This window comes from Oncorhynchus mykiss, chromosome 13 (assembly GCF_057628025.1).
Source record: "Oncorhynchus mykiss isolate SJ-2025 chromosome 13, ASM5762802v1, whole genome shotgun sequence".
Classification (NCBI taxonomy): domain Eukaryota; kingdom Metazoa; phylum Chordata; class Actinopteri; order Salmoniformes; family Salmonidae; genus Oncorhynchus; species Oncorhynchus mykiss.
This window is the reverse complement of record NC_143034.1, coordinates 24,405,295-24,418,931: the sequence shown is the minus strand read 5'-3', so window position 1 is coordinate 24,418,931 and position 13,637 is coordinate 24,405,295. Positions and strand designations below refer to the sequence as shown.

At 43.7% G+C, this 13,637-nt stretch overlaps 1 protein-coding gene across 32 annotated transcripts in view; it reads right to left on the bottom strand.

Moving 5' to 3' along the window:
* Nucleotides 1-13,637, bottom strand: part of LOC110487294 (regulating synaptic membrane exocytosis protein 1) — a 100,665-nt gene that overhangs the window by 17,852 nt on the left and 69,176 nt on the right. For 4 of the 32 annotated variants that reach the window (XM_090195827.1, XM_090195832.1, XM_090195831.1 and 1 more), the window contains 7 exons: nt 11,343-11,456; nt 10,640-10,702; nt 7,953-8,042; nt 5,002-5,070; nt 2,958-3,061; nt 2,023-2,126; nt 927-1,087 (listed from right to left, as the gene is read on the bottom strand). In XM_090195827.1, coding sequence (XP_090051953.1) covers nt 927-1,087; nt 2,023-2,126; nt 2,958-3,061; nt 5,002-5,070; nt 7,953-8,042; nt 10,640-10,702; nt 11,343-11,456 — 705 coding nt within the window. Of the gene's footprint in view, nt 1-470; nt 624-926; nt 1,088-2,022; nt 2,127-2,957; nt 3,062-3,391; nt 3,506-5,001; nt 5,071-5,641; nt 5,720-7,952; nt 8,043-8,908; nt 9,032-9,789; nt 9,979-10,639; nt 10,703-11,342; nt 11,457-13,637 lie in introns of those variants that run through there. The other 28 variants (XM_090195833.1, XM_090195837.1, XM_090195841.1 and 25 more) reach the window with 13 other exon arrangements.

Here is a 13,637-nt window from a genome sequence, read left to right as displayed (position 1 = left end):
CTAGTTTTTACATGTAAGGCTGGTGGGTTTGAGGGGACACTAGTTTGTACACGTAAAGCAGGGGTGTCAAACTCATTCAACGGAGGGCCGACTGCAGCAGGTTTTTGGTCTTTCACTTCAATTAAGACCTAGACAACCACGTGAGAGGAGTTCCTTACTAATTAGTGACCTTTATCCATCAATCAAGTATAAGGGTGGAGCGAAAACCCGCAGACACTTGGCCATCCTTGGAATGAGTTTGACACGTGATGTATAGCCAGGTAGGTTTGAGGGGACACTAGGTGAAAGTTACAGTAGGTGGTTGAGGCTGTTTACAGGTCACAACAGGAGCAATAGGGATACGGGGACCATGGTTAGTGGGTACACAGCGATTATGTGAGGTCCCTAAAATATGGGCCCTTGTCTGCCATGGCCCATTGTAGGTCCCTCCATCCCGTGACGGAGCAAAGGACCTTTTCTCTTTTCTTTACCTGGCGTCTTTGGGGTCCCCAGACACAGTGTGTCTCCTCCTCTTCAGCTCTTGAGAGAACCGTCTCTTCCCTGCTGCCCTCATCCTCTCCTGCTCTCCATTCATCCCCCACGAGATCCTCCTCTCCTTCTTCTCGTCCTCTAAAGACTTGGACCTGTGTCCATTCATTTTGGGTTTCCCCACCGTGTGTGTTTGTGTGTATGCAATGCAAGTATTCACAGAGAAACACGATCATGCAAAAAGATTGAAACGTGCACCAATTAGCATGCAGAAAAAAGACAGACGAAAGGAACAGACTGATGAAAGAACGGGCATCCATGACTGACAGAAGAACAAACTCTACAATAAGCTTTTGATTTCTTCAATATCTTCAATTGGTTATTGATGCCCAATTACCTTGTAAATGATCTTGTAAGAACATATGAAACTAAATTAAAGTGTCGAGCGGGGTACCAACCTGAGCCGCCCGCGCGGGCGTTCTGATTGGATGGACATGTAGGAGGTGCTGCTGAGGCGTGAGGCACTGCTGGCGCGGGATAGGGCCGACGCGTCACTCATGTCGCTGTCTGACGAGCGGGCCGACACGTTGTCAGAGCTCCGCCGCTGATCCGCATACATCTGAAGGAGGTGAGAGAGGAGAGAGGACGACTCCGAATATGTATTACATGGTACTCCTATAATAGTTACTGTACATACAGTAGGTCCAATAAAATACTGGTGTCTAGCTGAGGTTTAGGTGTAGATCCCCAACAGTGGTGGAAAAACTACTCAATTGTCATACTTGAGTAAAAGTAAAGATACCTTAATAGAAAATGACTCAAGTAAAAGTGAAAGTCACCCAGTAAAATACTACTTGAGTAAAAGTCTAAAAGTATTTGGTTTTAATTATACTTAAGTCTCAAAAGTAAAGTATTGAACGTAAAAGTAAAAGTAGAAATCATTTCAAAGATCCAGAAGGCACTATGTTCTTGTTTTTTATTTACGGATAGCCAGGAGCACACTCCAACATTCAGGCATCGTTTACAAATTAAGCATTTGTGTTTTGTGAGTCTGCCAGATCAGAGGCAATAGGGATGACCAGGGATGTTCTCTTGATAAGTGCATGAACTTGACCATTTTCCTGTCCTGCTAAGCATTCAAAATGTAACGAGTACTTTTGGGTTTCAGCGAAAATGTATGGAGTAAAAAGTAGATTATTTTCTTTAGAAATGTATTGAAGTAAAAGTTAAAGTTGTCAAAAATATAAATTGTAAAGTAAAATACAGATACCCCCCAAGACTACTTAAGTAGTACTTTCAAGTATTTTTACTTAAGTACTTTACACCACTGCTCCTCAATACCCAAAGTGGCATCTATGTTGAAACTGACAATGAAAAATTAATCAGCATGGAAAACTCTCCAACTTTTTATATGTGGAGGACAGTGGCCATCTTGAACGACAGTTAATATATTGTAGCTCTAGGTCTAGAACTATATAACTACAACAGAGTTGTAATGTTAAGGTGGACCAGGAAATAGTGCCTGTCTTCCAGCAGAGATGCAACAGTACTGACCTCTCGTTTGGTCTTGAGGTTCGTCTCGGGGTCATTGGAGCCTGAAGGCCGGTAGGAATGTACTTTCATGTTCATCTGTCTGGCTCGCTCCTCTACTGCTAGAGCTGGGAGGAAATTACTTAATTCATGAATACAGTAATAATACAGTAAATTACACAAGGAACACACAACCTCGCAGGTGAATGACAGTGAAGGTGAACGATGTAGGGTGAAGTTGCTCCTAGACGCTGATCTTGGGTCAGTTTTACATTTCCCCTACTTATGTTTAAGGTTAGGATTCGGGGAAGGGAAATCTGATCCTAGATCTGTACCTAGTTGAAACTTCACCCGGGAACAAGGTGAACAGAGGAAGCCGGAGGTGATTGGAGGTATTAGACAACTGTACTGTACTCTTAGTGTCATTGCTCTATTTGGACACTAGGAGGCGCATGCTGTGCATCACTTTCATTAGATGTCATGTACAGAATACTACAGAGTGCACAGAGGGTCATAAATGTTGGGGGATATAAAGAGGGAAAAGGCAAATCACATCTACTGGATAGAAAGGGTCTAAAATCTAAAACATAATATAAAGTTGGGTCAGATACAGTCGTGCCATATAATTACCTTTTTCATTAGGTTTACTAGCAGCAACAGGTTTATTATCTACAGGTATATTGTCTTCATGTACATGGAGGTAGAAGAGAATGAGGAATGTGAGGAAGAATACTCAGACAAAATGGTTTTGAATGGTCGGAGTTATGATTTCATACACTCAGTTGTAGTACAAGACACATCACGACACGCACAGCCAGCCAGCCAGCCAGCCAGCCACAGACACAGACACAGACAGAGACACAGACAAAGACACAGACAGAGACACAGACAGAGGCAGAGACACAGACACACACACACACAGACACACACACACACACACACACTCCTTGACAACCTACCTTGCTCTACACTGCTGCTTCTGGCAGGAACCTGTGGCAGCTGTCTGCCCCTGCGACCTGACTGGGGAGTCCCCGTAGGAGGGGAGGGGCTGTGGGTGTGTGTTCTGAGAGAGAGAGAGAGAGAGAGAGAGCGAGAGAGAGAGAGAGAGAGAGAGAGAGACAAGAGGCAGAAAAAGAGAGAATAGGAAAAAGAGAAATGAAATACAAGTGAATGAGTTCAACTCCTCCACAGTAGGCCCATTCTCGCATATATAAAACCCAGGGTGGCTACATCCTTGACCATACACTAGAGGGAACAAATAGGATTGGTTTACTGCTCCCACAATCAATACGAGCAGCAGGACAGTGGGTATAGGGAGCACAGAGGTCAAAACGGGACAAAGGGGTACAACAAGGGGTTGTAAGGGTGTGAATGTTAGGGTACCAGCATGCACCTGTCCTGTCGTGGTGAGTTAGGGGAAGATCCCCCCAGGGGTGTCTGGTTAAAGGGACGCAGCGGTCCCCCTCTCCCCCTACTGCCCCTCAGTATAGAGGTGGGCTGAATACGACTGGCATCAACAGGCCACGTGGAAAGAAAAGAACAAACAAACGAAAGAAAGCTAAATGATATAAATGGTAAAGAATGTAAATCATACTCAGCATAATGAAGGACCTTATGACCCACAATGTAAATCATAAAAACATAATGAAGGACCTTATGGCCCACAATGTAAATCATATACAACATAATGAAGGACCTTATGGCCCACAATGTAAATCATATACAACATAATGAAGGACCTTATGGCCCACAATGTAAATCATATACAACATAATGAAGGACCTTATGGCCCACAATGTAAATCATATACAACATAATGAAGGACCTTATGGCCCACAATGTAAATCATATACAACATAATGAAGGACCTTATGGCCCACAATGTAAATTATATACAACATAATGAAGGACCTTATGGCCCACAATGTAAATCATATAAAACATAATGAAGGACCTTATGGCCCACAATGTAAATCATATTCAACATAATGAAGGACCTTATGGCCCACAATGTAAATCATATACAACATAATGAAGGACCTTATGGCCCACAATGTAAATCATATTCAACATAATGAAGGACCTTATGGCCCACAATGTAAATCATATACAACATAATGAAGGACCTTATGGCCCACAATGTAAATCATATACAACATAATGAAGGACCTTATGGCCCACAATGTAAATCATATACAACATAATGAAGGACCTTATGGCCCACAATGTAAATTATATACAACATAATGAAGGACCTTATGGCCCACAATGTAAATCATATACAACATAATGAAGGACCTTATGGCCCACAATGTAAATCATATTCAACATAATGAAGGACCTTATGGCCCACAATGTAAATTATATACAACATAATGAAGGACCTTATGGCCCACAATGTAAATCATATACAACATAATGAAGGACCTTATGGCCCACAATGTAAATCATATTCAACATAATGAAGGACCTTATGGCCCACAATGTAAATCATATACAACATAATGAAGGACCTTATGGCCCACAATGTAAATCATATACAACATAATGAAGGACCTTATGGCCCACAATGTAAATCATATACAACATAATGAAGGACCTTATGGCCCACAATGTAAATCATATTCAACATAATGAAGGACCTTATGGCCCACAATGAACCAGAACACAATAAATGAAGGACATAACAATTCAAGACAGAACTGGGGCTATGGGTCTACTGACAGTACACCTTAACAACGCTCATTTAGAAAAGGTTTTGCTGTGCTGCTAAATTGCATTCACAGCAAGGTCACAATTTGTAACAATTCAGATTGACATCAGACGTCAACACATTCTAGATTTGAAGAGCGACGATCTCCATCCAGATAGAGGACAGGATGAATGGGGGTGTATGAGAGAGGGATGGGGTGAATGAGGGTGTATGAGAGAGGGATGGGGTGAATGAGGGTGTATGAGAGAGGGATGGGGTGAATGAATGAATGAATGAAAGAATGACCTTACCTGTCAGCCTCCAGGCCTTTCTTGCTGTTACCTCTCTGACTGTCAGGTCTGCCCAGGCTCCCTGACTGCCTGTGACGTGGAGGACATGAGAAGAAGACAAAATGGAGGATGGGTAACCCGATGGAGAAACTAAACTAAAGACGAATCTTGAATGTGCGTTTTATTTCAAATAAAAGAGATGCTTTGGCAGAAAGGATTTTGTTTAAAAAAAAATGTTTGATGCAACATGTTAGACGACTATGTTGCACTACTACATTGCTTGCTACTAACTGTTCAGAACAGAAACATCACAACACCATGACAACAGAGCATGTGGAAGTCAGATGTGTAGCAGAGGAAACAGGAAGTCAGATGTGTAGCAGAGGAAGCAGGAAGTCAGGTGCAGGTCAGTAAGGTGAAGCAGCAAGAGGAGCAGTAACTACAGCGTTACAACAACCCACCAGCTTACACTGTAATCTAGAACATCTAGGAAAACTATAAAGTGCAGGGTTAGGGTTAGGTTTAGGGCAGGGCTAGCGCAAGGGTTAGGCTTATGGTTAGAGGAAAACTATAGTAGCCACGCAGTGCTAAGCAAGTACAGTAGCAGGACTGCAGCTTGGGTCCTGGGAGGTAAAGGTAGGGCTAGGTCGGTACCCAGTACCTTTCTTCCTCTGGGGAGGCCTGCTCTACTAAAATCCTGGGGCCTGTGGACTGTCTGCGGGGCAGAGAGTTGGAGCATCTGGAGGTGAAGTGGGGTGAAGCATCCCCCAGGTGGGGAAACAGGGAGAGGGACACAGTGAGTGGAGGGAGGGCTGGGTTCATGTTAGTTTAGAACGAGATAAAAGCATTGGGATTCCCTGGCAACTAGAATGCCTCTGCTGGCCAAAACAGTCAGTGACAGTAGGTGTGAATTATTGTGCAGGTCAATGTGAAAGAGCTGTTATTGTGTAGTCACTGTGTTGCCAGCACCTCTCAATATACACTGAGGAGCTAGTGGTGAAAAATTGATAGATAGCATGCATGACAAGAACGGGTGAAGTGATATTGAATCTTTGTTGATTCAACGTATTGGTATACTCTGGGAAAATAGAACACTCAAATGATTGTTTTTTTTACAGTATTTGAGAGAATAAAGAAACGTTCAACTACTAAAGAAACATTGTAAACCCAGAAAAGGAGGTGCAGTAGGTTATCTCCTATAGAGGAGGATGGTGTGTGTACCTGTCTTTATCAGGAGAGTGGAGGTTGGTATGTGTGTACCTGTCTTTATCAGGAGAGTGGAGGTTGGTGTGTGTGTACCTGTCTTTATCAGGAGAGTGGAGGTTGGTGTGTGTGTACCTGTCTTTATCAGGAGAGTGGAGGTTGGTGTGTGTGTGCCTGTCTTCATCAGGAGAGTAGATGCTGGTGTGTGTACCTGTCTCTATCAGGAGAGTGGAGGTTGGTGTGTGTGTACCTGTCTTTATCAGGGGAGTGGAGGTTGGAGTGTGTGTACCTGTCTCTATCATTAGAGTGGGTTGGTGTGTGTGTACCTGTCTCTATCAGGAGAGTGGAGGTTGGTGTGTGTGTACCTGTCTCTATCAGGAGAGTGGAGGTTGGTGTGTGTCTACCTGTCTTTATCAGGAGAGTGGAGGTTGGTGTGTGTGTACCTGTCTTTATCAGGAGAGTGGAGGTTGGTGTGTGTGTACCTGTCTCTATCAGGAGAGTGGAGGTTGGTGTGTGTGTACCTGTCTCTATCAGGAGAGTGGAGGTTGCTGTGTGTGTACCTGTCTCTATCAGGAGAGTGGAGGTTGCTGTGTGTGTACCTGTCTTTATCAGGAGAGTGGAGGTTGGTGTGTGTGTACCTGTCTCTATCAGGAGAGTGGAGGTTGGTGTGTGTGTACCTGTCTCTATCAGGAGAGTGGAGGTTGGTGTGTGTGTACCTGTCTTTATCAGGAGAGTGGAGGTTGGTGTGTGTGTACCTGTCTTTATCAGGAGAGTGGAGGTTGGTGTGTGTGTACCTGTCTCTATCAGGAGAGTGGAGGTTGGTGTGTGTCTACCTGTCTTTATCAGGAGAGTGGAGGTTGCTGTGTGTGTACCTGTCTCTATCAGGAGAGTGGAGGTTGGTGTGTGTGTACCTGTCTCTATCAGGAGAGTGGAGGTTGCTGTGTGTGTACCTGTCTCTATCAGGAGAGTAGATGCTGGTGTGTGTACCTGTCTCTATCAGGAGAGTGGAGGTTGGTGTGTGTGTACCTGTCTTTATCAGGAGAGTGGAGGTTGGTGTGTGTGTACCTGTCTCTATCAGGAGAGTGGAGGTTGGTGTGTGTGTACCTGTCTTTATCAGGAGAGTGGAGGTTGGTGTGTGTGTACCTGTCTCTATCAGGAGAGTGGAGGTTGGTGTGTGTGTACCTGTCTTTATCAGGAGAGTGGAGGTTGGTGTGTGTGTACCTGTCTCTATCAGGAGAGTGGAGGTTGGTGTGTGTCTACCTGTCTTTATCAGGAGAGTGGAGGTTGCTGTGTGTGTACCTGTCTCTATCAGGAGAGTGGAGGTTGCTGTGTGTGTACCTGTCTCTATCAGGAGAGTGGAGGTTGCTGTGTGTGTACCTGTCTTTATCAGGAGAGTGGAGGTTGCTGTGTGTGTACCTGACTCTATCAGGAGAGTGGAGGTGGGTGTGTGTACCTGTCTCCATCAGGAGTGTGGAGGTTGGTGTGTGTGTGTGTACCTGTCTCTATCAGGAGAGTGGATGCTGGTGTGTGTGTACCTGTCTTTATCAGGAGAGTGGAGGTTGGTGTGTGTGTACCTGTCTTTATCAGGAGAGTGGATGCTGGTGTGTGTGTACCTGTCTTTATCAGGAGAGTGGAGGTTGGTGTGTGTGTACCTGTCTTTATCAGGAGAGTGGATGCTGGTGTGTGTGTACCTGTCTTTATCAGGAGAGTGGAGGTTGGTGTGTGTGTACCTGTCTTTATCAGGAGAGTGGATGCTGGTGTGTGTGTACCTGTCTTTATCAGGAGAGTGGAGGTTGGTGTCAGGTCTGAGGCAGGTGGTGCTGGCACTCCTCACCCGGTCCAGACTGGGCTGCAGATCACTACAGTAGCACAGAGGGAAGAGAAGGAAGGGAAAAGAGGAAGAGAGGCGGGACGGAGTGAAAGGAAGCGTGCAAGACAGAGAGAAGGAATGGTAGAGTGAGAAAAAAAACAAAGCGAGAGAGAATTGAGGGAAATAAAGAGTCCAAGACAGAAGGAAGGAATTGCAAATAGAGGTGGGAGGGGGAAACGAGAGACAGAAAGAAAAGAAGGATCAAACATTAGATACAACTTGTAAGGGGGTTGTAAACCTCCATTCTTTACAATAGCGGTCCTTTGCGGCCATACTGTACAGTCAGTCCACCTGATGGGGAGGTTGGAGCCTTGCCATGGGAACTTGCTCTTGGTGGAGGAGGAGAGTGGACTGGGTGAGATTTGCGTGAGCAGACATACTACAGCACAAATACTCTATCACACACACACACAATCTCTTTCTCTCTCCCTTCTCTCTGGCAGGGAGCCTACTACAGTCGAGGACCTTGTCATTTCTCATGTCATGGTCTTTGTTGGAGCCATGGACGTCAACACAACACTGGAAAAGATGCTGTGTCCAACTGGCATCACATTGCTCACATGACACAGAGCCCCAATATATGCTATGGTTTGCAGTGTGCCAATAAGGCCTTGTTTGCTGTTTAATACAGTCAACCCTGTTGTGTGTCCTGTGGTCTTCCACAAGTTGAGGTTAAGGATGAGCATTCGATCCCTCACGAAGGGATGGACGGTGGAGTGCAAAGGCAGGCCTGTTGGGCGGTGGGAGAGGATCACCCGTGGGGTCGGGGGTGGAGAGGTGAAGTCCGTTGGGGGTGGAAGGGCAGAGGACGAAGGGAGCGAGTAGGGCGTCTGTCCGGGGTAATGGGTTTCTTACCTAACGGTGACCTCATCAGTGAACCTGAGCACACGGTGCGTGAGGTCGCTACGGGAGGCGGGACCGCCCCCTCCCTGATGCCCCCGGGGAGGCTTGCTCTTTAGGCATGCAGGGAGGGTGTTGCTACACGCGTGTGAATCCGTGGTAGATGGTATAGACGCATGCAAGAAAGGAAAGAAAACCTAGATTTGACATGCATGCCAAAGGAATGAGAGGCCAAATAATGAACCACGATAAAGACGTACAAGGAAACCCAACAGTGGCACTGAAGTCAACAAACAAACCATATAAAAAGAGCAATGCAATAAATATGTCAGATGGACATCTCTGGAGCTTGAGGCACGGAGGAGGAACATCCAGGTTTGACACCAGAATATCACATCTACTCCATCCTAATCCCCATTCTCAGTATTTCCTCTCCCCAACTACTGTGTAGTGATGGGGGATTGTCTGATGGAGGCCCAAGACATAGACGACAACAGAGGACACGGTGAAAGTAGGGATGGGGGATTGTCCTGCCGTTCATTATATGTATGGAGATGAAATGTAATGCTGATTATATAAATCCATCTAAACAGATTTTAAATTGCACATGTCAAAGCATTATAGCATGGGGAAACCAAGCATGTAATATATCTACTGTATTTAGGACAGTACATAGGATTATAGTATTAAAATAGACAGTGAAGTACTACTATACAGATCTGGTCCAGGGTATTCATATTATAATCAATAATCATTTGGTGGACGCTTATATTTGTCCAAGTGGAAATGTGTTTTTTGCATATCCTAACTCCCCCTGAGACACCCTCGGAGAGTGGTACCACATCGAATCAGAAAAGCTCTGTTAGGAGTCGGGGTGGGGAATCAATTACGTTGAGAGAACGTTGATACAACATCATAAGCCACAAAATGCCAACGATGAGTTGAGTTCAGGTTTTGGGGAAGAGAAAAGGGAAAGAGAGCAGGGTTTTCTTATTCTACTCTCTTACCTGTATATGTCCTTGTTTATACCATTGACTAATAGGGGCATTTTGGGTGGTAGTGTATTGCTGGACCTAGCTACGCCCCTGTGTAGTTATTTGAGTGTAGACCGTGCATTGATTGAGAGGAGAAGAAAAACAGAAGAGGGGAAAAAAAACAATACAATTGTATAAATAAAACGTCCAGGCAAAAATAACATTAATCTGCTATACATAAAATGTTCAGACAAAAATGTAATTCACCAAGAGAGATTTTCATACTATTCTGAGGTCAACGATAGAGCTATTCTGTAATCTATGATAATCTGTTTAAAACAAACATAAACTCAATGTTTTTATGGTGTCATGGAGAGTGTGTGGTACTATTTCTGACCTCTCGGGTGAAAAAACATGTCCCCTTGTGCCTGGAACGAATTCATCGATATTCTAAAACTAGATAAAGCTGAATACATTACAAAGATGACTTTCACATTGTCCCCTTTCTATGCAGGTAGACAAAAAGCGAACATTGATGCAGCACATGGAATAGGAACACATCACATTAAACAAAAACATTGCCACGTGATACATAACATACACTTTCTATATCACAACCATAGACTGTAGTATCACTGACCGAGATAACATGGAGCTGTGAACATTGAATGACAATGCAAAGAATGATGGGTAATATAATAGAAGAAAGATGGTGGGTAGGGACGATAACAGTAATGTCTCTGGCTTTTTGGTCGTTGTTGTTTTTGTTTACCTGTTTGTGTGCAGGCACTCGGCACTCCCGCCTCGGATTGACCTGTGCATCTCGAGGACCTCACTGTGATTGCCATGGCGATGGGTGAACCGAACAACCAGTCAAAAACAACAACGTAAGAGGATGGTCAAATCAGACAAACCCGCTCATGAGAAATGAATGAGAAGAAATCATGAAATCATAATTTTGATTCAGTATCAATAATAATAAATATGATATTAACCTTTTAGTAAGAGACTTTTGCATTAGACTGTTAGTTGTATTAGTAATTATTAGTATAGAACAGTACTAACGTAGCCTGCTATTCCACTTGTCCTTGGAGTATCCAACACTTTCAACCTCAAAAATTAAAAGCTGGTGGTCAACCTCTTTGAAATGATTGGGCATAAAGGAATACTGTACTTCTACAGGTACTTCATTGCAAATGAACAAAATAAGGAGGAAACCATGTCGACATCAACTCCTATATTGAACTCAAAGCTCAACTCAAATAAAATACACCAAAGTATGTCCGTATTGTACACAAACACTGGAACTTCACTGCATAACCTGCACACACACTCTCTCCCTGCCATAAGTCACCAAACTATTCTCAGACCGGCTGTCATCTTAAACTCCCTGATACAGTACCTGCAGCATCTAACGTCTAACCTCCTCCCTAATAAACAAAGGCCACCAGCCACCACTGTCTGGGTGATGTTACCTGTCCTCGGAGTACTCGTAGTCCGAGTCCCCGGAGCGGTGCTCCCCGTGGGAGTCATGGTAACGAGAGGGGGAGCAGGAGTGGTGGCGGTTCTGATGGATCTCATCCAGACTCCTGATGGGGTAGGACATAGAGAGGAGTGTTACTGAGGTTTTGGTTACAGAGTGTTACTGTGATAACATTTCGCTAATAACGTTGGTTTTGTCATAGAGTGGACATAAAAGGTAATTGATTTGAGTCATAAGAGTGTGCTGAAGAGTCATCCCGGGGTATGAATGAATGTGAATAATAGTGAAGACATGAAAACCTAGAAATAGCACATATGGAATCACGTAATAACCAAAAAAGTGTAAAACAAATCAAAATATATTTTACATTTTAGATTCTTCAAAGTAGCCACCCTTTGCCTTGATGACAGTTTTGCACACTCTTGGCATTCTCTCAACCAGCTTCATCAGGGAATGCTTTTCCAACAGTCTTGACGGAGTTCCCACATATGCTGAGCACTTGTTGGCTGCTTTTTCTTCACTCTGTGGTCCAACTCATCCCAAACCATCTCAATTGGGTTGAGGTTGGGTGATTGTGGAGGCCAGGTCATCTGATGCAGCATTCTATCACTCTCCTTCTTGGTCAAATAGCCCTTACATAGCCTGGAGGTGTGTTGGGTCATTGTCCTGTTGAGAAACAAATGACAGTCCTACTAAGCGCAAACCAGATGGGATGGCGTATCGCTGTAGAATGCTGTGGTAGCCATGCAGGTTAAGTGTGCCTTGAATTCTAAATAAATCACTGACAGTGTCACCAGCAAAGCACCCCCAAACCATCACACCTCCTCCTCCATGCTTCACGTGGGAACCAAACAAGCGGCAATCATCCGTTCACCTACCCTGTGTCTCACAAAAACAAGGCGGTTGGAACCAAAAATCTGATATTTGGACTCATCAGACCAAAGTACAGATTTCCATCTGTCTAATGTCCATTGCTCATGTTTCTTGGCCCAAGCAAGTCCCTTCTTCTTATTGGTGCCCTTAAGTAGTGGATTCTTTGCAGCAATTCGAGCATGAAGCCCTGATCCATGCAGTCTTCTCTGAACAGTTGATGTTGAGATGTTTCCGTTACTTGAACTCTGTGAGGCATTTATTTGAGCTGCAATTTCTGAGGCTGGTAACTGTAATGAACTTATCCTCTGCAGCAGAGGTATCTCAGGGCCTTCCTTTCCTGTGGCAGTCCTCATGAGAGCCAGTTTCATCATAACGCTTGATGGTTTTTCCGGATTGAATGACCTTCATGTCTTAAAGTAATGATGAACTGTCATTTCTCTTTGCTTATTTGAGCTGTTCTTGCCATAAGATGGACTTGGAATTTTACCAAATATGGCTATTTTCTGTATACCACCCCTACAACTGATTGGCTCAAATGCATTTGGAAGGAAAGAAATTCCACAACATAACTTTTAACAAGGCACACCTGTTAATTGAAATGGATTCCAGGTGATTCCCTGATGAAGCTGGTTGAGAGAATGCCAAGAGTGTGTAAAGCTGTCATCAAGGCAAAGGGTGGCTACTTTGAAGAATATCAAATGTAAAATATATTTTGATTTGTTTAACACTTTTTTGGTTACTACATGATTCCATATGTGTTATTTCATAGTGTTGATGTCTTCACTATTATTCTACAATGTAGAAAATAGTATAAAGAAAAACCCTTGAATGAGTAGCTGTGTCCAAACTGGTACTGTATATATACAGTGCATTGTAAAAGTATTCACCACCTTGGCATTTTTCCTATTTTGTTGCATTACAACCTGTAATTTAAATGTATTTTTATTTGGATTTCATGCAATGGACATACACAAAATAGTCCAAATTGGTGAAGTTAAAAAAATAACTTGTTTCAAAAAAATTGAAAAAATTCTAAACAGAAAAGTGGTGCGTGCATATGTATTCACCCCTTTGCTATGAAGCCTCTAAATAAGATCTGGTGAAACCACTTACCTTCAGAAGTCACATAATTAATTAAATCAAGTCCACCTGTGTGCAATCTAAGTGTCACATGATCCGTCACATGCGCCCAGTATATATACTCCTGTTTTGAAAGGCCCCAGAGTCTGCAACACCACTAACCAAGGGGCACCACCAAGCAAGCGGCACCATGAAGACCAAGGAGCTCTCCAAACAGGTAAGGGACAAGGTTGTGGAGAAGTACAGATCAGGGTTGGGTTATAAAAAAATATCCGAAACTTTAAACATCCCACGGAGCACCATTAAATACATTATTAAAAAATGGAAAGAATAT